Source organism: Drosophila persimilis, unplaced genomic scaffold (genome assembly GCF_003286085.1).
Source record: "Drosophila persimilis strain 14011-0111.01,24,50 unplaced genomic scaffold, DperRS2 tig00000000-arrow-pilon, whole genome shotgun sequence".
Lineage (NCBI taxonomy): Eukaryota > Metazoa > Arthropoda > Insecta > Diptera > Drosophilidae > Drosophila > Drosophila persimilis.
The window spans coordinates 15,858,555-15,877,690 of NW_020825288.1; the positions used below are offsets into that span (position 1 = coordinate 15,858,555).

Consider the following 19,136-nt stretch of genomic DNA (forward strand, 5'->3'; position numbering starts at 1 on the left):
GCAAATTTTTATATAAACTCATATATACATATATATCATATACAAATTGATCATTTATAGATATATATATATATATATGTATACCATATAGCTGACACTTTGAAAAGTTACCAAAATTTACACCTCGATTACGTTTGGATGCGACATTATGAGAAATTTACACAAGTATTTAAGATAATAATTTGATATATTTTTGGTCCAGATTCCAGATATAAAGAATCTATATAGTTCTAGACGCGTATTATACAAAACCTGTGCAACTTAGTATCCTTATGCAATATTAGAGTGCCTCTGATTTTGTTTTGATTGATTGATTGTTTGATGTTTTCTTTAATGTTTTCCACTTGATTCGTGTAAAAAGACATAAGCATCTGCGTAACTTTTAAGATGTGATAAAAACGAGTACTCAAATTTAGGCAATTTTAAACAGTACATGTATTTGTTGTTTAATGCTTTTTGATTTATTTTATATTTTATACATATGTATGTATATGTAAAAACAAATAAGTTTCCAGTGGAGTGGGTAATTTCCATTACATTCATTAAAGCAATTCCACACACAATCGTAAATTGCTCGTTAATTTCAATCACTCACAGACCGTTCCGCGCTTAGCCTTCGAAGTCGACTGCCTCCAGATCCGGAAATTGTAGACATCCGTATCCAGTGTGGAGTATATAAAGATGGGCATGGAGTTGGACATCATCCAAATGATGCCCTCGTCATCGATCTACAAAAAATTAACAAATTATAATTGCGACGAGCAAGGCGAAAACCAAAGACAATATAAATGGCTATTGAACGGTCTTTTTAGGACTTTAAAAAACATGTTAATAGAGTCTCAGTCTTTAAAAGTCTGTGTCCCACTGAAATGTATGGACGTTACGCAGCTTCCTACTATATTGTCTTTGTTATAACCACTCCATACCGTCAAATCGCTGGGATAAATCATATCGCTGGCATTCGAGTCGACTGTGCCATGGTTCTCCACCGAGAAGGGTTTGCTGGTCTTCCAGCATCCAACTCCGTTCTTCTGTATTTCAGCGAAGAAGATCACCCCAGTGCGCGGATCGTACTCGTGCATTGTCGACTGCGTGGACGGACCGCGGCCGCCCAGCACCCGGAAATCACTGCCATGATCGGCGCGGGCAGAATTCGATTCCAGCTGCAGCACCCGACTGGAGACCACAAACTCGTTGGTGCTGGCCATCGGATGGAAGTAGACGTCGCGACTCCCGTCCGGCTGCCGTGGCCCCAGTGTGGTGGAGAAAATTCCATCGTCCCATCGGAACGACTGGCCGCCAATGTTCAGGTCGCCGGCCAGTGGATCAAAGTTGAAGTAGTTGTGCTCGAAGGCCCAAATCCGATCGTCCGACAGATGGTACACGTACAGGCGCCGGTAGACCAGATCCGGAATGTAGGCAAACGCCTCGCCACACTTGTTGGGTTGCACATCGATGGTGATACTGGCCAAGCCCCGACCAGTCTCCACAAGGCTTTCGGGAATCTCAAAGCGCTTGATCACCCGATCAGTGTTGAGGTCGACAATCCAAATGCTGGGACGCCGGATTTGCTGGCGGTTATCTGAAGCCAAAAGAAGTACATCGATTAAAAGTATGTATTGATATCTTATAAAAAGGCTAGACAATTATTTGCAGTCACAGAGTACAGTGGAGTTTATAAACAGCCAGAAGGATGCGTTGCCGACTCCTTAAAGCAAAAATTAGTTTCCCTCTGACCTATCTCGCCTGGCTTCCACGCTCACAATGGGAGTTTTATTTCCGGAGGTCTCCCTCTAACTAGCTATATATATATATATGTAGGTCTCTCCCCGCGAGATTCGTGAGATTTTCATATCCGGTTTGTACTAAAAAGAGGTCTCTCTCTCTCTCCCCAGCTAGCTCTCTCCCAGTAAGATTCGCTCGTTTGAAAATAGGGAAAGGTATAATAAGGTAATAATTATCTAAAATAATTATCGACATTACTGAGGGATACCATAAGATATCCGCTTTCTATTTCTATTTTTGCATTGATATCTGACAAATTATCTATTCCAAATGGTTAATTCATTCAGAACGAACATTACACTAGATGGAGCACCCAATAAAATGGCTTCCATTAGTACCCCCGCAATGGGTATAAATATGTTTGAATTTATAATGCATCCCCAAGGTAAGGCAAGGGAACGACGACCGTGTCTACAATTACTATCGGCTATAACACTACACCTATCCGATTAGTGTTTGTCTCATAAATCAATTTCAATGCAAATGGCACCGATAATTGAGCTTTCGGCACAACACAAAGGTTGGGTGTGCAATGAGAAACGTAAACGTAATTGGGCACGGCACTCCAGGAGGGGATGCGATAAACACGATATGCAAACGATTGGGGGGCAGAGAGATGATCAACTTACTTGGATACTCCAGCATTCCGGTGTCAATGAACCATAAACGCTGGCAGTCATCTACGGTGGTCCTATAGACAGAGACCAGATTCTGCGAACTCTCATTAAACTGGTTCAGTGCGAAATTTGGATAGGCGTGCAGCTTGGGGCTTCGCTCTCTGCCGTCGCGGGACATGTCGATGTAGTTCAAGGTCGACGGGATGCCGACACGCCGCCTGGGCATCGTGACGAAGAGGCGTCCCCGGAAATGTGTGGCGCCCATCGGTACGTTATTGTAGGGAATGTACGGAGCATTAGCATTATCATTGCTCCCAATGCGTGAACTAACGCCGATGGGGGTGTCGCGGGAGGTGAAACTTTCACGTTTTCGACGGGAGTACTTTCCTGGAAACACTACCGGAGCTAGTAAATTAAAGTAGAATACAAATTAGTTCAATTTTTCCATTCATTCGGGTTATCTCAGCTACCGGAATTGTATGGCCTATCGGGTCTGCTGCTGCCCTGGTGGCCCTGATTAGGTTCAACGTTATGGCGACCATCTCCGCGATTGTAAAAGTCCATCTGCTTCCATTTGAAAACCTCAATCATGCCGTCACCTTGCACAATAAATACAAAGTGCGACCACCAGATTAGGCAGATGAGTAAGTGTGAAGATAGCATGGTAGTACTCTATACGCTACTCCGTTTAATTGTAAAAATAACTCGTTAAGCTCCACCATCCGCCTCGGCCGGCTGAGAAATGAGACTGACAAAAGTCGCATCCATTCCATCCATTCCCCATATTGGAACTATTACGTGCGCCCAGCTCAAAAGTTCAATATATTTGATAAGAGAACATTTTATGTGTGTTCTGAGAGCCATCGAACCGGTTTTAATATTTATTCTATATTATATTCTCTGGAACGGCAACGGAAATTGGCGCGCCATTTGAATTTGAATTCTGAGAGTGATTCTGTGAATCGATAACAACAATAATTCGATTGCCATTTTCGATTGCACTGCAATACTTGAGCAGCGCACACACACACAAAAGCAATTGCGACGACCAGGAACAAAGGGCTTAGAATCTTCCGTACGCAGGTTTTTTGAAGTTTCGCTCTCTCAAATCGTACTTCCGTGCATCATTTATTCCAATTGATTGCATTTAAATCCTTGTAGCTCATTCACTTTCAAACAATTTTTATTTGGCGCTCAAGTTGCTATCTTTTGTTTGGGATTTGCTCTCTATTTTGTGGTTCGAAATCCTCTCTTCGTGGAGAAATTTTTCATCAGAGTAATTTCCCTGCAACAATTGGCTTATTTAACCATTGGCAACATCCAATTTAAATATGAAAGGAAATGCAGATTAATAACCTACTAGATGGGTACCCATTTCACTAGCTACTAAACGGGTACCCATTAGACTACCCCTTGTACCCACACAGACGAGTACCCATATCACTAGTTTGGGGGTAAAAGATGTGGTGTTGCGGGTAAAATGGAAATGATGAAAAGCGTTGTTATGGGTTAGTAAAGAAAGTACCCCTGGTCAAAAAAGTTCAAGAAATTTTAATTTTCTTATCGTCGATAAAATTGATCGATAAAATATACCGCAATATACTGACGAATTGACGAATATATTTCACGTCACACACACATACACAAAAGCCAGGCAGAAAATTGCAATTGCATTGCGACGACCAGGAACAAAGGGTTTAGAATCTTCCATACGCAGGTTTTTTGAAGTTTCGCTCTCTCAAATCGTACTTCCGTGCATCATTTATTCCAATTGATTTCATTTAAATCCTTGTAGCTCATTCACTTTCAAACAATTTCTATTTGGCGCTCAAGTTTGGTGGGACATGCTCTCTTTTGTTTGGGATTTGCTCTCTATTTTGTGGTTGGAAATCCTCTCTTCGTGGAGAAATTTTTCATCAGAGTAATTTCCCTGCAACAATTGGCTTATTTAACCATTGGCAACATCCAATTTAAATATGAAAGTAAATGCAGATTAATAACCTACTAGATGGGTACCCATTTCACTAGCTACTAAACGGGTACCCATTACACTACCCCTTGTACCCACACAGACGAGTACCCATATCACTAGTTTGGGGGTAAAAGATGTGGTGTTGCGGGAAAAATGGAAATGATGAAAAGCGTTGTTATGGGTTAGTAAAGAGAGTACTCCTGGTCAAAAAAAGTTCAAGAAATTTAAATTTTCTTATCGTCGATAAAATTGATCGATAAAATATACCGAAATATACCGCAATATACTGACGAATTGACGAATATATTTAACGTCACACACACATACACAAAAGCCAGGCAGAAAATTGCAATTGCATTGCGACGACCAGGAACAAAGGGTTTAGAATCTTCCATACGCAGGTTTTGTGAAGTTTCGCTCTCTCAAATCGTACTTCCGTGCATCATTTATTCCAATTGATTGCATTTAAATCCTTGTAGCTCATTCACTTTCAAACAATTTCTATTTGGCGCTCAAGTTTGGTGGGACATGCTCTCTTTTGTTTGGGATTTGCTCTCTATTTTGTGGTTGGAAATCCTCTCTTCGTGGAGAAATTTTTCATCAGAGTAATTTCCCTGCAACAATTGGCTTATTTAACCATTGGCAACATCCAATTTAAATATGAAAGGAAATGCAGATTAATAACCTACTAGATGGGTTCCCTTTTCACTAGCTACTAAACGGGTACCCATTACACTACCCCTTTTACCCACACAGACGAGTACCCATATCACTAGGTTGGGGGTAAAAGATGTGGTGTTGCGGGTAAAATGGAAATGATGAAAAGCATTGTTATGGGTTAGTAAAGAAAGTACCCCTGGTCAAAAAAGTTCAAGAAATTTAAATTTTCTTATCGTCGATAAAATTGATCGATAAAATATACCGAAATATACCGCAATATACTGACGAATTGACGAATATATTTCACGTCACACACACATACACAAAAGCCAGGCAGAAAATTGCAATTGCATTGCGACGACCAGCGAAACAAAACGAAAAAACCCAAACAAATCCGCTTGCAAACTAATAGAACTGCAGTGGAGTCGAACTACTTGGTAAACGGATGGCACTGTAATAAAGGCTAGCAACTGTATTGGCAAGGAAAGGCGCACTGTTCGTCGCGCGCGTTGTGGGGAAAAACGCGTTGCGTTCTTTTCCATTTTGTGTGTGTTACCTTACAGCACACACACGCACACGACATACAAACATCCGCGGCCACATACACACACATACACACTCGCCAACGACAAACACAACGACAGGCGACGACGAGTGAAAGTGTCTCTCCCTCACGGAAGTGCATCTATCTGTGATTTGTATAATAATGCGTCGCGCATACGCAAATTTCGGTTGCACCAAAGATTAACAAGTGATCCTTGGTTCGGACTGGGACGGGTACTGGGACTCGGATTTGGATTTGGATTCGGATTCGGTCAGTGCTCCCAAGTGCGGCAACAAACGAAGTGAAATCGAATGGCCGAGCAAGTGGAAAATGCGTTGGCGTTGGCGTTGGCGCACACCAAAGAAATGCTGCCCAAGTGTTCCGATTTGGAGGCGTCAGAGGAGGCGGCACTCAGCTCAGGCAGCGAAGAGGAGCCCCCAGACTCCTCCGGCGAGGCTATCAACGGGGAGCTGGACGCCTCCTGTTACCATGTGAGCATGAAAATGTCCATCGACGCGGCCACACCGCGCCTATGTGGCGAGCTCTTTGTGCCGTTGAAATGTGATGCGCTGGCGGCTGCACTGCCTGTTGCCCTGGGCCCTGCCGCCGCCGACACCGCCGAAGATGACGCTGACGATGACGATGTCCCTGCCAGCACGCTTTCCCCCGCCCATGCCCATGCCCACGCCCACGCCAAAGTGGCTGCACAGCTGCCGTCGCCACCGCCCAACCAGGCGATGCCGGCACGGAGCGGCACGCCACCGTGCCAGCTGTTGGAGCGTCTCAATTTCCCGGAGGGCAACATCATAAACACGTTGCACACGATCCTGGCCCTGCCGCCATTCGATCCATACGCACCGCCACCCAGATCGGAAGTTGTCTACAAAGATGTGGTGTCGTTGATGCAATGGAGCCTGCGGGATGACAACGCCATCGAGCTGGAGCTGAGTGACAAATTGTTGCACGAGTGCGAGCACAAGAGCAACGATCCCAACGAGGAGGCGCGCTCGTATTTGGTAAGAGGGTTCCGCTCCTCGATCCGCGCGTTGTGTCATCATCACTTATACTCCTGTGTCTCTCCTGCAGATGGCCATTGAGAACATGAGACTGTTCTCGGAGGATCCAAAGAATCCGCTGCGCGATGCCGACGGACAGCTGCGTGCAATTACGGTGCGTTGCATGGAACCCAGTGCCTAATCAGAGTGCCCCAGTGCGTAATCCTAATGGATTTTAGCTTTATTTCCAGAATCTTGCCTTTATTTTTGTGAAGCATCGAAAGGATGAGTTCTTCACATTTTGTTCCTGCAAGGAATGTCTCGAATATCGCGAAACCATCATGGCCATCATGATGGATCAATTTAAGGCTGCCCACATGGTGGTTATGCTGCTGGATGTATTAATCAAGGCCTACAGCCCCATGTTGAAGTAAGGGACCACCCAATCACCCGACCCAAGCAAAAACCAATACCCAAAACATGTACTCTCTTTGATTTGTAGAAACGATGCTGCCTACAACAAGTTTGAGAAGCTGCTTGAATGCAACAAGGAAATATATTGGATTACCAGCGGCTATCTATACGATAAGAATGCCGAGTATCTTGATTTTATTGATGACACAGCGATCTCCGATAACATGATATTAGTGCTATTCAGCGCCATGTAAGTGCACACCACGCCACACCATAGCCGGATTATTTATTTGTTTAACTCTCCGATGTGCGCTGTCATTCTATCCTCCAGATTGATGGCCAACAATCCGATGCTTTTGCTGCAAATACTCGCCTACAATGTGGAATGCATTGTGAAGGCGTTCTCCGAGGGCATGATTGAGATTGCCCAGAATGTGCAGGAGAACGAGAAGATATCCGCAGAGAGGATGCTGACATGTATGTGTTGGATCTATGCCCTAAATGAATCTATCAATTGTATCTGTCCACCTTTCAGATATACTTGATGGCTACTCCGACTTGAATTGCATCTCACAGAAAATCTCGCTCAGTCTGTTTGCGTTCGAGAATGATTTCCTGCGGAAATTCAAGCTCTCGTGGGTGCTGCTGTGCCAGCGACTGTTTCAGCAGCATGTGTTCTCGCCGCTGGGGGACACCATGCTGGCGTGCATCCTGTCGCTGAAGGAGGCAGCCCCCTCGGTGCAGACGACGGCGCTGATCAAGCGCTACATGCTGTTCGACGAGCACATGCACTCAATCGAACGCCGCTGGACGGACATTTGGATCGAGCTTAACAAGTTTAACTTGTCGGACACGGAGCACGACCGTCGGATGGGCCTCTTGGATGTGTATAACATATTCGACAAGGTCGTCCTCGACGCCACCTCGTTCTCCCTGCCCGACATAAGCGACGACGAGTTCATTGACTTTCAGCGCATCGTCGATCGGCAGCTGGCCTGGAAGAACATCATGGCCTTCACCAAACTGAAGTGGCCCGACGGATTCTACGATCCGCCCAACAAGCTCGTGCACGAGGACCTCTGCAAGAAGTGTAATGCGCTGCTGGAACACCATCACGAGTACGTTCCTTCGCTCTACGTTTCCCCTTACTGCCATTTGTATTAATGATCGCTTAATCCTTGTGGCAGGAACTGCAAATGCATCACTTGCTCCATTGCCGGCACTCCGCTGCGACCGCGGCAGGCTGGCCATTGCGCCAAGTGCACGACGCTTGGGATTGTGGAAAAGGACCCCAAGCTCATGAAATCCAAGATTCTCAGCACCTGCACCAGCGATGAGGCTAAGCACAATGCGGCAACGGCAGCCAGCACCAGTTCGGCGGCCCAGCAGCAGCAGCGCCGCTGCAGCGAACTAGCCGACGCCGCTGTCGACGAGCAGCCCAGTGGCAGTGGCAGTGGCGCGGTATTCCGGCGACAGTCGGAGACCGACGTGCTCCGCACAACATATCACATTGCATGGGCCGTGTTCCAGCATCTGACCACGCGCAAGCGCTACCGACATGAGGCCATCGAGTCTCAGTACTTCTGCGGCGAGAATTGCCGCGTCTCCGCTTGCCAGTTGGCCCGCAAAATTCTTGCCAACCAATTGTCGCCGCCGCTGACCAAGTATCTGCTGCGTTGCTTTCAGCCGCTGTCGTTCACGCGGGAAGAGCTGCGCTCCACGCTGCCATCGCTGATGTTCTTCAACCGCAAGCTGGCGCCGAGTCCCGCCGAGCTGCAGGAGCTGAAGAACCAGCACTACGTGTACAAAACCTACTGGACCTTTGTCCTATCCATCTATGCCAACTTCTTTGTCAAGTTCAACTCCAGCAGCACGGACTTCAGGCATCTGGAGCTGCTCAAGGGGGATCTGCGGCTGCGCCTCAACAGTGTCGTCGGCGACAAGGACGATGGGCGTTTCGAGCAGTTTCTAGCACAGGTTATTGGGTAAGCTTTCCCCGAACCTGCCATCAATGCGATGTCTAGACCTCTATATTTCTTGCAGATACTCTCCCTTCAAAATCACCGACGAGTAAGTGGTTTAAGATGGTCTAAAGCAGATCCGACGCGTGTGGGGGGGGGGATTTCTCTTTGCCATCGTCTTGGGTATTTGCGATCGATGAATCCACCTCATGGCGAGAGTTGAGGAGTTGCGTGAAACAATCTTAGAGGTTTATATAGCCAACGCAACTGATATCCGCCGGCTGGGGCCCCAAACTTGTGAAAAATTGCATGTAACAGAAACATAAACGATCTGAATTGCCTGTGAGGTGAGGGTCAGGGAAAACCAACAGTGCGGCAGCTCTTTTCATTTGGTAGCTGACGTGGAGAGGGATATATGAAGGACAGAGTTGAACACTGCCCCCGGGCGGGGTGAGCAATCCCTCGTTCCACACGGACGGTTCAAAGGCTACTGAGGGGCAACCAGAGCATCCGACTTGAGCAAGCCAAGCCTCCTTAATGCCTCAAAGTATCCTAAAAGACCTCAAGTAGTAGACTGGGTCCCAGGGCCTTTGACTCAAACACAAATATATTAGTAAACGTAGCAGGCTGTTGCTTTGGCTTAAACTACCTTCAAGGGGGGCTCTGACAGTTGTAGATTATAGACAGAAACACACACGACTTTGCTGAGCTCGAAGCAGGATTTTCAGAATTTTTTCAATAATACGTTTGCTCGCATTTACAGTTTCACACTGGGAGATGCCAATATAGAGAAGATGCAGTTTGGAGTCGATCAGCTGATGATGTTGCACGACTCACAGATAATGTAAGTGGCCCACACTGCTTTCCCTTTGGGGGCATTGCTTAATCTTTGGTTTTGGTATTGCAGCAAACGCACCAAGCCGGACAGCACCACTGGCTTGGCCGCGTCCAAGTCCAAGGCGAGTGACATAACCATGACGCAGCCGGGCGGCAGGGCCCACGATGGAGGCGGTTCCAAGAAGAGCAAAGAGAAGATGCGCAAATGTAAGTGGCTTTTAAGCTTTCGAATGGAGCATTGATTCTCATCAATGGTGGTCTCTAGGCTGTGCTGACTACGCGGACATTGGGGAGCCGTGCAAGGAGAATCACTCGAAGAAGCGCGTGAAGAAGGAGTGCAGTCATGCGCGCTACAACGAGACTCGCGATCGTCTTCGCAAGAAGTTGTCGCAGATTGTCAACGATCGAAAGAGCAAGAATGGACAAGAGGCGGGCACTCCACCCATAGCTGCTGCCGCTCCTGGTGCCGGTGCCGCTGCCGCTGCTGCACCACCGCCCAAGGCTAAGCCGAAGACAGAGCCTGAGGCAGCCGCCACCGGAGCCGCAGCGAACCCACCAAAACGGCCGCCCAAAGCGGAGTCCGTGCCAGCCAATGCCAGTTGCAATCCTAATCCCAAGCAGAACCAGCCGGCCAGTCTGAAGGTGTGCGCCACAGCTCAGCTGCAGTCGAGCTTGTCCCCTCCGGCTGCAGCGCCAGCGCCAGCAGCCCTCAACGAGATGGGGGATGAGGTCAAGCGGAACAACGACAGCTTGCTGTGCCTGCACAGCCTCTGCAAGAGCATACCAGTGCAGCCGGATGCAGCCACCTCTGCGGAAGCCTATGCGGAGGGCTATGCGGATGGCTATGCGGCGACCGTTGAGGCTGACGATGATGGAGCTGACGATGAAGAGGGGGCTGCTATCGAGGGCGAAAGCAACAGCAACAGCTATCCCAGCGACTACACCAAGGAGGAGATGATGAACGACTTTGCCGAGTTCCTGGGCAGCTATACGCGCGAGCAGGACCAGCAGCGGTGGATAAATGAGACTTTGAACTTCATCGAGGGCAAGTCGCAACAGCCACAGACCATGAACCCGAAGAAGGCGGCCAAGAAGGCCAAGCAGAAGCAGCGCAAGGAGGAGGAGAAGCGCATCAGGGAGCTGGAGGACCTGCGCAGCCAGTTTCTTGGCATCTACTTCAAAGAGTTCGTCGACAAGTACGAGATGAAGGCTCTGACGGCTGCTGGCGGCCGAAAGCGCGAGAAGAAGCGCATCAGCGAGCTGGAGGCCAACATCAAGAATCTCCAGAGGGCCAAGGGCAAGGTGGAGACGGCCATTCTAGAGCTGATAGCCACCGTGAAGCAGGCCAACAGCGAGTTCAAGTTCTCCTACCTCCCCACGAAAGAGCAGCAGCTGGCCAAGCTAGACGAGATCATCAAGGGGCGGTGCTCCGGTGCCGCCGGGCAGACGACACAACCAGCGCCCACCACGCTCCAGTATCCCGATTTTAGCGGCGGCTGCCCCACCACCACCACCTTCTTTCCGGGCCAACAGAACGCTCCTCCGGCCTGCTACGCTCCTTCCCAGCAGCAGCACCAGCAGCCACCACATAATCACCAACAACAACAACAACAGCAGCAACACCAGCAACAGCAACTGTTCCATTCCATCACTGCCGATCCATCGAAGCGGATTGTCACCATTCGACGTGTTCAACTGCCCCATCCAGGGGCCGAGCAGCAGGTGACTGTGGTCGCCAAGGGCAGCTCCCCGCACGAAGACAAGCTGCTCTATACATTCGTCAACGGGCATATGGTGGCCTCGGCTCACCCAGACACAGTTGCTTTGGCTCCGTCGCATCCCCAGCAGCAGCAGCAGCCGCCACCAGGTCCCAGTGTTCCGGAGAAGAGTGCCAAGGCCAAAAAGAAAGAGGCTAAGAGAGCAGCAGCGGCTGCTGCTGCTGCAACCGCGGCTGCCAATGCTGCTGCTGCTGCCATTGCGGCTGCTGCTGCTGCCACAGCTGCTGCTGCAGCCGCTGAACAGGAAGCAAAGAGTCAGAACGCCGCCAAGAGCAAAAAACAACAGAAGAAGAAGGGTGTGGCAGCAGTGGTGGGTGCTTCGAGCTCTGCCTCCAACAGCAGCTCCAAATCCCACACGCCTCAAAGCAGTGCCGTCAACACGCGGGAAAACTCCGTCTGCAGCGTCCAACCGAAGTCTGCGACGAGCAAAAAGTCTGCCAAGTCTGCTCCGGAGGTGAAACCCACAAAACCGAAGACAGAGGCCAAGCCCGCGCCCCTGCCAGAGCCTCCAAAAAGACAGAAGCGCGTCAAGCCCAGGCTGGATCAGGGACAGCTTGACAATAATCCATTTAAGTCGCTTCACATGCAGGATTCTTCGGAGGGTGACTGTTCCACAGACAGCGAGACGGAGGAGGGCCCTGCCCTGCCGCCGCCGCCGCCGCCTCCCAAGCCCGTGCCCAAAGCCCATGCAGTCTCGGCACCGAAGCAGGCGCCTGTTTCCGCTGTCCCTCCAATGGCCAGCAAGCCGAAAGCAGCTGCCACTCCTGCTCCCGTCAAGCGCGTCAAGTCGGAGGCTGTTCCGCAAAAGTCCCAGCTTTCGCAGGCTCCCAAGAAACCGCCACAGACGAGTGTTAATCCACGCAAGGGCACCGCTTCCTCGATCAAGACGGGACAGAGTCATCACCAGCCACAGCAGCAGCAGCAGCAGCCCGGCAAGAGCCAGTCGCAGCGCACTGCGGAATCCTCAAGAAAGCAAAAAGTTCAGGGGCATGCCGATCGACAGCAGCAGCAGCAACCGCAACAGCCACAGCAGCAGCAGCAGTCATCGCGCGGTGGACGTGGCAGCGGGAGATCGAAGCTACAGCAGCAGTCGCAACAACACTCCGACTCCACCTCGAACGTGGGAGATCCCAGTGCAGCACCGGCCTCTAAGCGATCGCAGCGCGGCAAGCGGGGACATCGCCAGAAGCAGGGTATGTGCTGGAAACATCCACTTTAGCGGCAGATAAGATATCATTCCTTCTCTTTTCATTCGACAGAAGATCTCTCTGGCATTCCACACAACATGGGCTATTTTAATCCCAACGAAGTTGCCATTCCTCCGGCCATGTCAGCGGCGGCACATGCCCCCGGAAATGCCGGAAGTGGCAGCTATGCGAGCACTCTGGCCCAGCAAATGCAGCACCTGCGCATCGGCAGCACCTCCTCAAAACAACAGCAGCAGCAGTCGCCCAACTGCAGCATTATGGATCAGCTGAATCGCGGCGTTCAGGTGGAGCATCTGTCCCTGCCGCCGGGCATTACGCTGACCAAGGTGGATCCGGCCAAGAGCGAGCAGCTGCGCCAGAAGAGCGAGTCCATCCGTCTGCTGTCCAAGCCGATGGTCGACCAGCCGCAACAGCAACAGCACCAGCACCAGCAACATCTCCAGCATCATACCTTCCAGCAGTCGCATCTCATGGCTGGGTACTACGGGGCGGCAGGTGGCTCCGGCGGAATGGACAACAACGCCGTCATCATGGTGGAGGCCAATCCACGTCCCAATCGCAACAGCCAGTCCTTTGCCGCCTCCAATGTGGCAGTGGCTGCCTCAGCGGCGAGTGCCAGTGGCAGTGGCAAATCCTCCCGACGCCGCCGTCGCAATCGTGGCAAGTCCGGAAGCGGAAGTGCTGGCGGTGGTCACTCCGGGGGTGCCAATAAGCAGCGGACTGGAGCCGGGGATCAGCAGAAGGCAACCTCAGCCACCATCGAGTCCAGTGCTGGTAACATTATAACCCTCCGCAATCCCATGTTCCACCAGGGCAACGGCCCAGCAGCAGTCGCCGGCAGCATGATGCCCCCCAATCCGAATCCCATGCCAGCGCCGGGTAAGTGAATCCCCAGCAACGCCTGAAGTATTTACAAACTTTCTGCATTTCGCAGCTCGAAACTTTGGCGGTGGCCTGCCCGCTGCTCCCCCACCGATGGGCGGCATGGATCCGCCTGCGGCGATTATTAAGAATGAGAACGGAATGTTCACCATACGCAACCCGGCCCTGCATCAGGCGGTCACCAATGGTCTGGCCATGGGCGGCTTCCGTCAGTTCGGCAGCAATGTCAGCTACTACACGCCCCAGGAGGCGGCGGCCGAGGCAGCACGCGCCACACAGCAACAGCAACAGCAGCAGCAGCAACAGCAGGCACCGGCATCCAGCCACAGCAGCAGCAGCAGCTCCTCGGTGGCAGCAGCTTCCAGCGATTTCTCATACTTCTCCAGTGGTTCTGTTAGCGGCAGTGGCAGTGGCAGTGGTACCAACGGCAACGGGACGCACAACAATATCAGTATTAGCTGTACAAACGTTCCCCTGGGCAGTGGCAGCGGCAGCAGCGGCTCCGGCAACAGCCCTGGACGTCTGATGGGCGAGGCGGCGGTCATCGCCCGTCCAAAACAGTCGCAGAAGTGTCTGTCCGCCATCGGCAGCGAGCTGAAGCAAAAGACCAAAGACAGCCACTCGACAGGCGCCTCGTCGAGCCAATGGGCCAGCTATGGCCAGCCGCAGCAGCAGCAGCAGCCGGAGTACGGGGCAGGCGTAGGCGCAGGACCAGGCGGTTCCGTGTTGCAGGAAAAGTACCAGCAGTCGAGCTATTACAACGGCTTCGATGTGTTCTCCGCGAGCCCCTCCCAGGTGCCGTGTGGCGGACAGAGCAGCGGACAAGGCGAATGCCACATGCATCACAGCTGTGGCGACGACTCTCCGCCGCCCACCATCACTGGTTTCAATTCCTACCTTGAGGGCATACCCAACACCGGGGTCATACGCTACGACGACGCCGCCTTCCTCAAGAACTTGATACCGGGACAGCATCTCAACAACGAGGTGTGTGCCGGCCATTGGTGGCCATCCTATGCCTCCTACGATCAAAACTTTCAGAGACAGATGGCATCCTATGCACATTACCATCACTACTATCAGAGTCATACTCAGCCTCAGACCCAGAGTCGTAGCCTTCGAGGCCACAGCACACACGTGCCCAAGCACTTGAAAAAGAACTTGTCACCATTATTATCTTCATTCTTCTCGTCTTGATCGATCAATATCGTACACGTTGCCACACACCACACTTGCATCGAATAAAATAAAAGAAACGGGCATTATAATGCTTTATTCTCTTGTTGCAACTCGTCGAAGAGGAGTGTGTGCTTTTTGAGATCCCTTAGATCCTTAGATACCATTTAAGACCTAAATTAGTGCCCCAAGATCTCAACCAGTGATCTCTTCCATTCGCAGGTCTCGATACACAACATCTCGGAGTCGAACTTCACGCGCAACAACACATCGCCAACGCCGCATCGCGTGGAGATCACCAGTGTGTTTGGCAACCGGGGACACTCTTCCAATGCCAATCCCTACGAGCAGCAGGCATCGCAGGCGGGGATCTCCTCCAGCGTCAACTACTGCGATAGCGTGGGTGCCGACTATGGCAGTGGTAAGCGATCAGATCAGATGGGAATGGAGAAAGAGAGGAAAACCTAAACCAATCCCCCCCCGTTGCAGATTCCCACATGTTTGTGCAAAGTGGCATGATGCCGCGACTGTCACAGGCGGGTCCCGGTCCCGCTCCGGGTCCGGACTTTGTGTACGACTTTGAGACCGGGAGCCAGCAGTCGAAGCCAGCCAGCGTGGCCAGCGATCTGAACGAGTTCCTGCGCCGCAGTCCGCTCAGCCAGCGCACGTCGCCGTACAGTCCCGACGAGAATGCGGCTGCTCTGGAGACCTTTGTCCAGAACATGAATGCCCTGCAGATAGCGAGCGATGCCGAGCAGTGCTCGCGTCTGAACGGAACCGGGGGCGGCCCCAATGATGCACTCGTGGCGGATGCAACAGCTGGAGGCGTAGCCGCCGCCGCCGCTGCCTCGTGGTGGTAAACACACAGCAACGGCAGGACCTGGAAGATGATGATCGCATGACAAACACAAAAACAAGAACCCAACGCATCCTTCACACCCATGCCAATGCCCACTCCCACGCCACGCCCCATTACGCAGACATTTCATTGATAAGACGTAAATTAAATTAAAGGAAACGAACACGAAAAGCAGGAAACTGGAAACTGGAAACGCATCCAAGAAATGATTCAAAATGGCTTAAAAGTCAATTTCGATGTTTCAACAAAAAAGAGAAAAAATAAAAGAAAATTTACTTAGATGGAACTCTTGATCTACGCGAAGATGTGATAATAATTGGTTTTTATTTTTCCATTTTGAATTTTTAAATTTTTCAATTTTTTGCTAGTAATTCTTTAAAAATCTCTTTATACTTAAATCCACAAACGGGATGTTACGAAGCTGCCAAAATACTTTACGGGCGCACATTCAAAACTCAAAGACAAGGGAGCCGGAGGCATAACTGACGCTGGAGTCCTCCATGTCCAGGCACTGACTGCTCTGGGCATACTGAAGAAACTTGAAGCTCATCTTGTCGTAGCCCTGATCCTGCAGGGCCTTGACGGCGCCCAGCATCACTCCGATGGGATGGCGGCCGCATATCGTATTGTTGTACTTCCTCAAGTACTCGGTGAACGCCGTGGGGCTGAGCGTCTCGATGAGGTCCATACCCTGCTTGTCCAGCTTCTCGATGGACTTGTGTATTTGGCCGCAGGAGCGATCGTAGTAGGTGTAGCTAAAGCGCTGACCCCAATGGCAGAAGTCGGAGGATATCACAAACAGGTTCGTGGGGTCCATAAAGTACGTGGACAGAAGGCTGCCGTACTGCGCCTCCTGCTCGGGATTGAGCGACCCCACCAGAATGGGCACAATAGTGAACTGGTCCTTGTAGCTGCAGCAAATACATTTCTTGATTAGCACACAACAGATATGCAAGTCTAGTCTTCGGCTTAGGCCGGAGAATCGAAGGGCGAGAAGGGCATCGATCGTAGCCTGGACAATACAAAGAGTTTTCCACTCCAAAAGCGGTTATATTCGACAGGAAGAAGCACCATCTATGGTGAACGGACTTAACGGACTGAGAGCAACAGACAAAAGAGGATTCATTGATTCCTCTCCCTTCCAAGACCAGTATATGATATGCAATCACTGCAGCAGCAAGTGGCCCAAGCGACACCAAGCCGAAGCCGTTTTACACGCAGATTAAAGACAGAAACGCCGCCCACCTTCCTCCCGAGCCTAGCCTAGAAGCCTATAATTATTGAACTCACTCCTCCATGACCTTGGCTATGTAGGGCAAATGCATCTCAATGGAGTGCTCGTCCTCGTCCGTCTTCATGTCCATCCACGAGAACTGGCCCGTCTTTTCGAGCTCAGTGTTGACTGGAAAAACAGATGTAAAATAATGATTCCAGCGGCTGGCAGAGCACCGAAAACTCACTCTGAATGTCAATTTTGAGATCGTAGAGAGGAGTCTTGTACTTTTTCGCCACGGACAGAGCACAGCCGCGCAGACGCACATGATGCGAGGGACCCAGAATGAAGATGCGTTTTCTGCAAGCAAACAAAACCAATTAAAGATGCGGATCCTGCTGCTGCGGATGTGATTTCTTACACAACAACTGGACTGATCTGGCGATAGGCAAAGGCTGAGCAGGCCCCACAGTAGGTATAGCCGGCATGTCTGCAATGGAAGTGAAGTGCCAAAAAATAGTCAAGTGGGACCCATCCCCTCCTCAATGTTTGACTTAGACTCACGGTGCAATGATGGCACGGGCGGGGCCATGCGACAGCTCTGCGGCGCCCAGCCAGCGATCCAACTGCCTGGAGAGCTCGGAACCTGCAAAACAAGTGAAACAGATTCAGTTGGCCTGGCGTTGCCTAGCAGCAAACAAACAATAAACTTCAACACTTCCTGTTCAGTGCTAGAGCAGAGCAGAACTCCTACAAAATAGCAGCGATTGAATATTCTCCTTAAATTTTAGTTACATATATTTTACGACATGGACATAGTAAAGGACAAACAGAGCGATGAGCTGCTAAAACGCATCCAAAACGAACTGACGGCCATTATAGCGGAAGAGTAAGTTTCCTTTCGTCAGTTTTCGTTGCCAGTTATTTGAGGTAAAGCGATATTCTCTCCATGGCAGGGCAAAAGATCCTGAACGAAAGTTGTCGTATGAAACACTGTTGAGGCCCAATCCACTGCCCATCTTTGGTGCCGGAAAGCAAGCAAACGGCAAGCCAAAGAAGACCGTGACATTCCCCAAACAGCCTGCACACAAGCGGGAGGCGGGGGCAAAGTCAGCAGAGGCACGCCTCGCTAGTGGTGATGCTCAGAGAAAGGAGTCGGATCCATCGACATCATCTTCTTCGGCGTCGCTCAAGGCTGCGCTCGCGACCGGCAAGTGGGATGTCCCGCCCACGGATCGCACTCTCCGAGCCGAGTTCATGGACTCGTCGGCGGCCAAGAGCATCGACGTAGACCTGCAGAAGGTGCAGCTAGAGCTGAAGCAAAGCTACGAGCTGTTCCAGGGCATAGGCGAGAAGTTCCAGTCGATCAACTTCAGCGGCCTCAAGAGCCGCATACGCGACTTGCACCTGAACAGCTCTACCAACGAGATGGGCAAGATGGCCACCAATGAGTTGCAGAAAGTGTTCGACGCCCACTACGTGAAGAATAGCCTGGACAAATTGACCACGGATGTGAGCCAAGGCTTCCGCCGCCACCCCGGGGAGTTTGGGGACATTCCGGAACTGAGTACGTTCTTCCAGGCCTGCACGCAGCTGGAGCACGGTTTGGACGCACTGAAGCAGCAGCGCCGGCGCAGCAACGAGCTGGAGAAGCGCCTCTGCTGGGCCACGGAAATTGCATACGATCGCATGGACGAGATACGCAATGCGGTCGGCACCAAGCCAGAATCCAATTTTTAAACTCCATTTTACTCATTCGATGACGTTGGCCCCTGCGACATGATAACGTTATGAGCAATGTTCCTTTTCGTTCTTTATTTTATCAAAAAAAAATTAAATCAAATTCTTACATACGTGTACACAAGTCTCTGTATGTATGCAGTATATGTGTGAGAATATTCACACGCCCACATATGCAGGCTGACATATGAGTTTTGTTCCTCCCCATATTCCGTTACTGACCTGCATCCGTGTACCAACTGCCTGCGTGGGTTGCTCTTCTGGCTGACATGTCGGCGATGTTATTCCAAGGAAAGGCTGCTTTAAATCAATTTCAGTAGTTTCTAATTTGTCTAGTGCTCTCCTCTCGCCGTTCTTGCCTTTCTTTGTGTTTTGCTTTGTTCCTCTTCTTTTCCTGCACAAATGAAATTGATGTCATCGATGTATCGCTGCAGTGCATTCCATTCCTCGCAGGCAGCAATCGAGTACTTATCGATACCCCGGTAGGTATCGTTT

General features: G+C 50.5%; 4 protein-coding genes across 6 annotated transcripts; 2 read left to right on the forward strand and 2 right to left on the reverse strand.

Moving 5' to 3' along the window:
- Positions 1–450: 450 nt before the first annotated feature.
- LOC6587497 (L-dopachrome tautomerase yellow-f2) lies at positions 451–3,125 on the reverse strand. The gene is made up of 4 exons (XM_002013845.2): positions 2,873–3,125; positions 2,415–2,807; positions 927–1,582; positions 451–728 (listed from the first exon to the last, which is right to left on the reverse strand). Exons 1-4 carry the CDS (start codon positions 3,063–3,065, stop codon positions 588–590), a joined length of 1,383 nt encoding a protein of 460 aa, XP_002013881.2. The 5' UTR covers positions 3,066–3,125; the 3' UTR covers positions 451–587.
- Positions 3,126–5,380: 2,255 nt separating this feature from the next.
- LOC6587509 lies at positions 5,381–15,991 on the forward strand. 3 transcript variants are annotated; one of them, XM_026989454.1, is made up of 15 exons: positions 5,381–6,594; positions 6,665–6,748; positions 6,813–7,003; positions 7,076–7,237; positions 7,319–7,464; positions 7,523–8,105; positions 8,175–8,972; positions 9,031–9,057; positions 9,712–9,792; positions 9,856–9,992; positions 10,051–12,756; positions 12,823–13,650; positions 13,706–14,640; positions 15,052–15,250; positions 15,319–15,991. In XM_026989454.1, exons 1-15 carry the CDS (start codon positions 5,890–5,892, stop codon positions 15,687–15,689), a joined length of 7,953 nt encoding a protein of 2,650 aa, XP_026845255.1. In that variant the 5' UTR covers positions 5,381–5,889; the 3' UTR covers positions 15,690–15,991. The 3 variants fall into 3 exon arrangements, with proteins under 3 accessions (XP_026845255.1, XP_026845258.1, XP_026845263.1); XM_026989457.1 differs by having other exon boundaries at positions 12,826–13,650; positions 15,319–15,689; XM_026989462.1 differs by having other exon boundaries at positions 6,825–7,003; positions 15,319–15,689.
- LOC6587176 (protein MEMO1) lies at positions 15,960–19,053 on the reverse strand. Its single transcript, XM_026989541.1, has 6 exons — positions 18,864–19,053; positions 17,466–17,547; positions 17,323–17,391; positions 17,149–17,261; positions 16,979–17,090; positions 15,960–16,599 (listed from the first exon to the last, which is right to left on the reverse strand). The coding sequence occupies exons 1-6, from the start codon at positions 18,910–18,912 to the stop codon at positions 16,137–16,139; spliced, it is 888 nt and encodes a 295-aa protein (XP_026845342.1). The 5' UTR covers positions 18,913–19,053; the 3' UTR covers positions 15,960–16,136.
- Positions 17,575–18,760, forward strand: LOC6587503. Its single transcript, XM_002013848.2, has 2 exons — positions 17,575–17,790; positions 17,858–18,760. Exons 1-2 carry the CDS (start codon positions 17,711–17,713, stop codon positions 18,639–18,641), a joined length of 864 nt encoding a protein of 287 aa, XP_002013884.2. The 5' UTR covers positions 17,575–17,710; the 3' UTR covers positions 18,642–18,760.
- Positions 19,054–19,136: the final 83 nt, after the last annotated feature.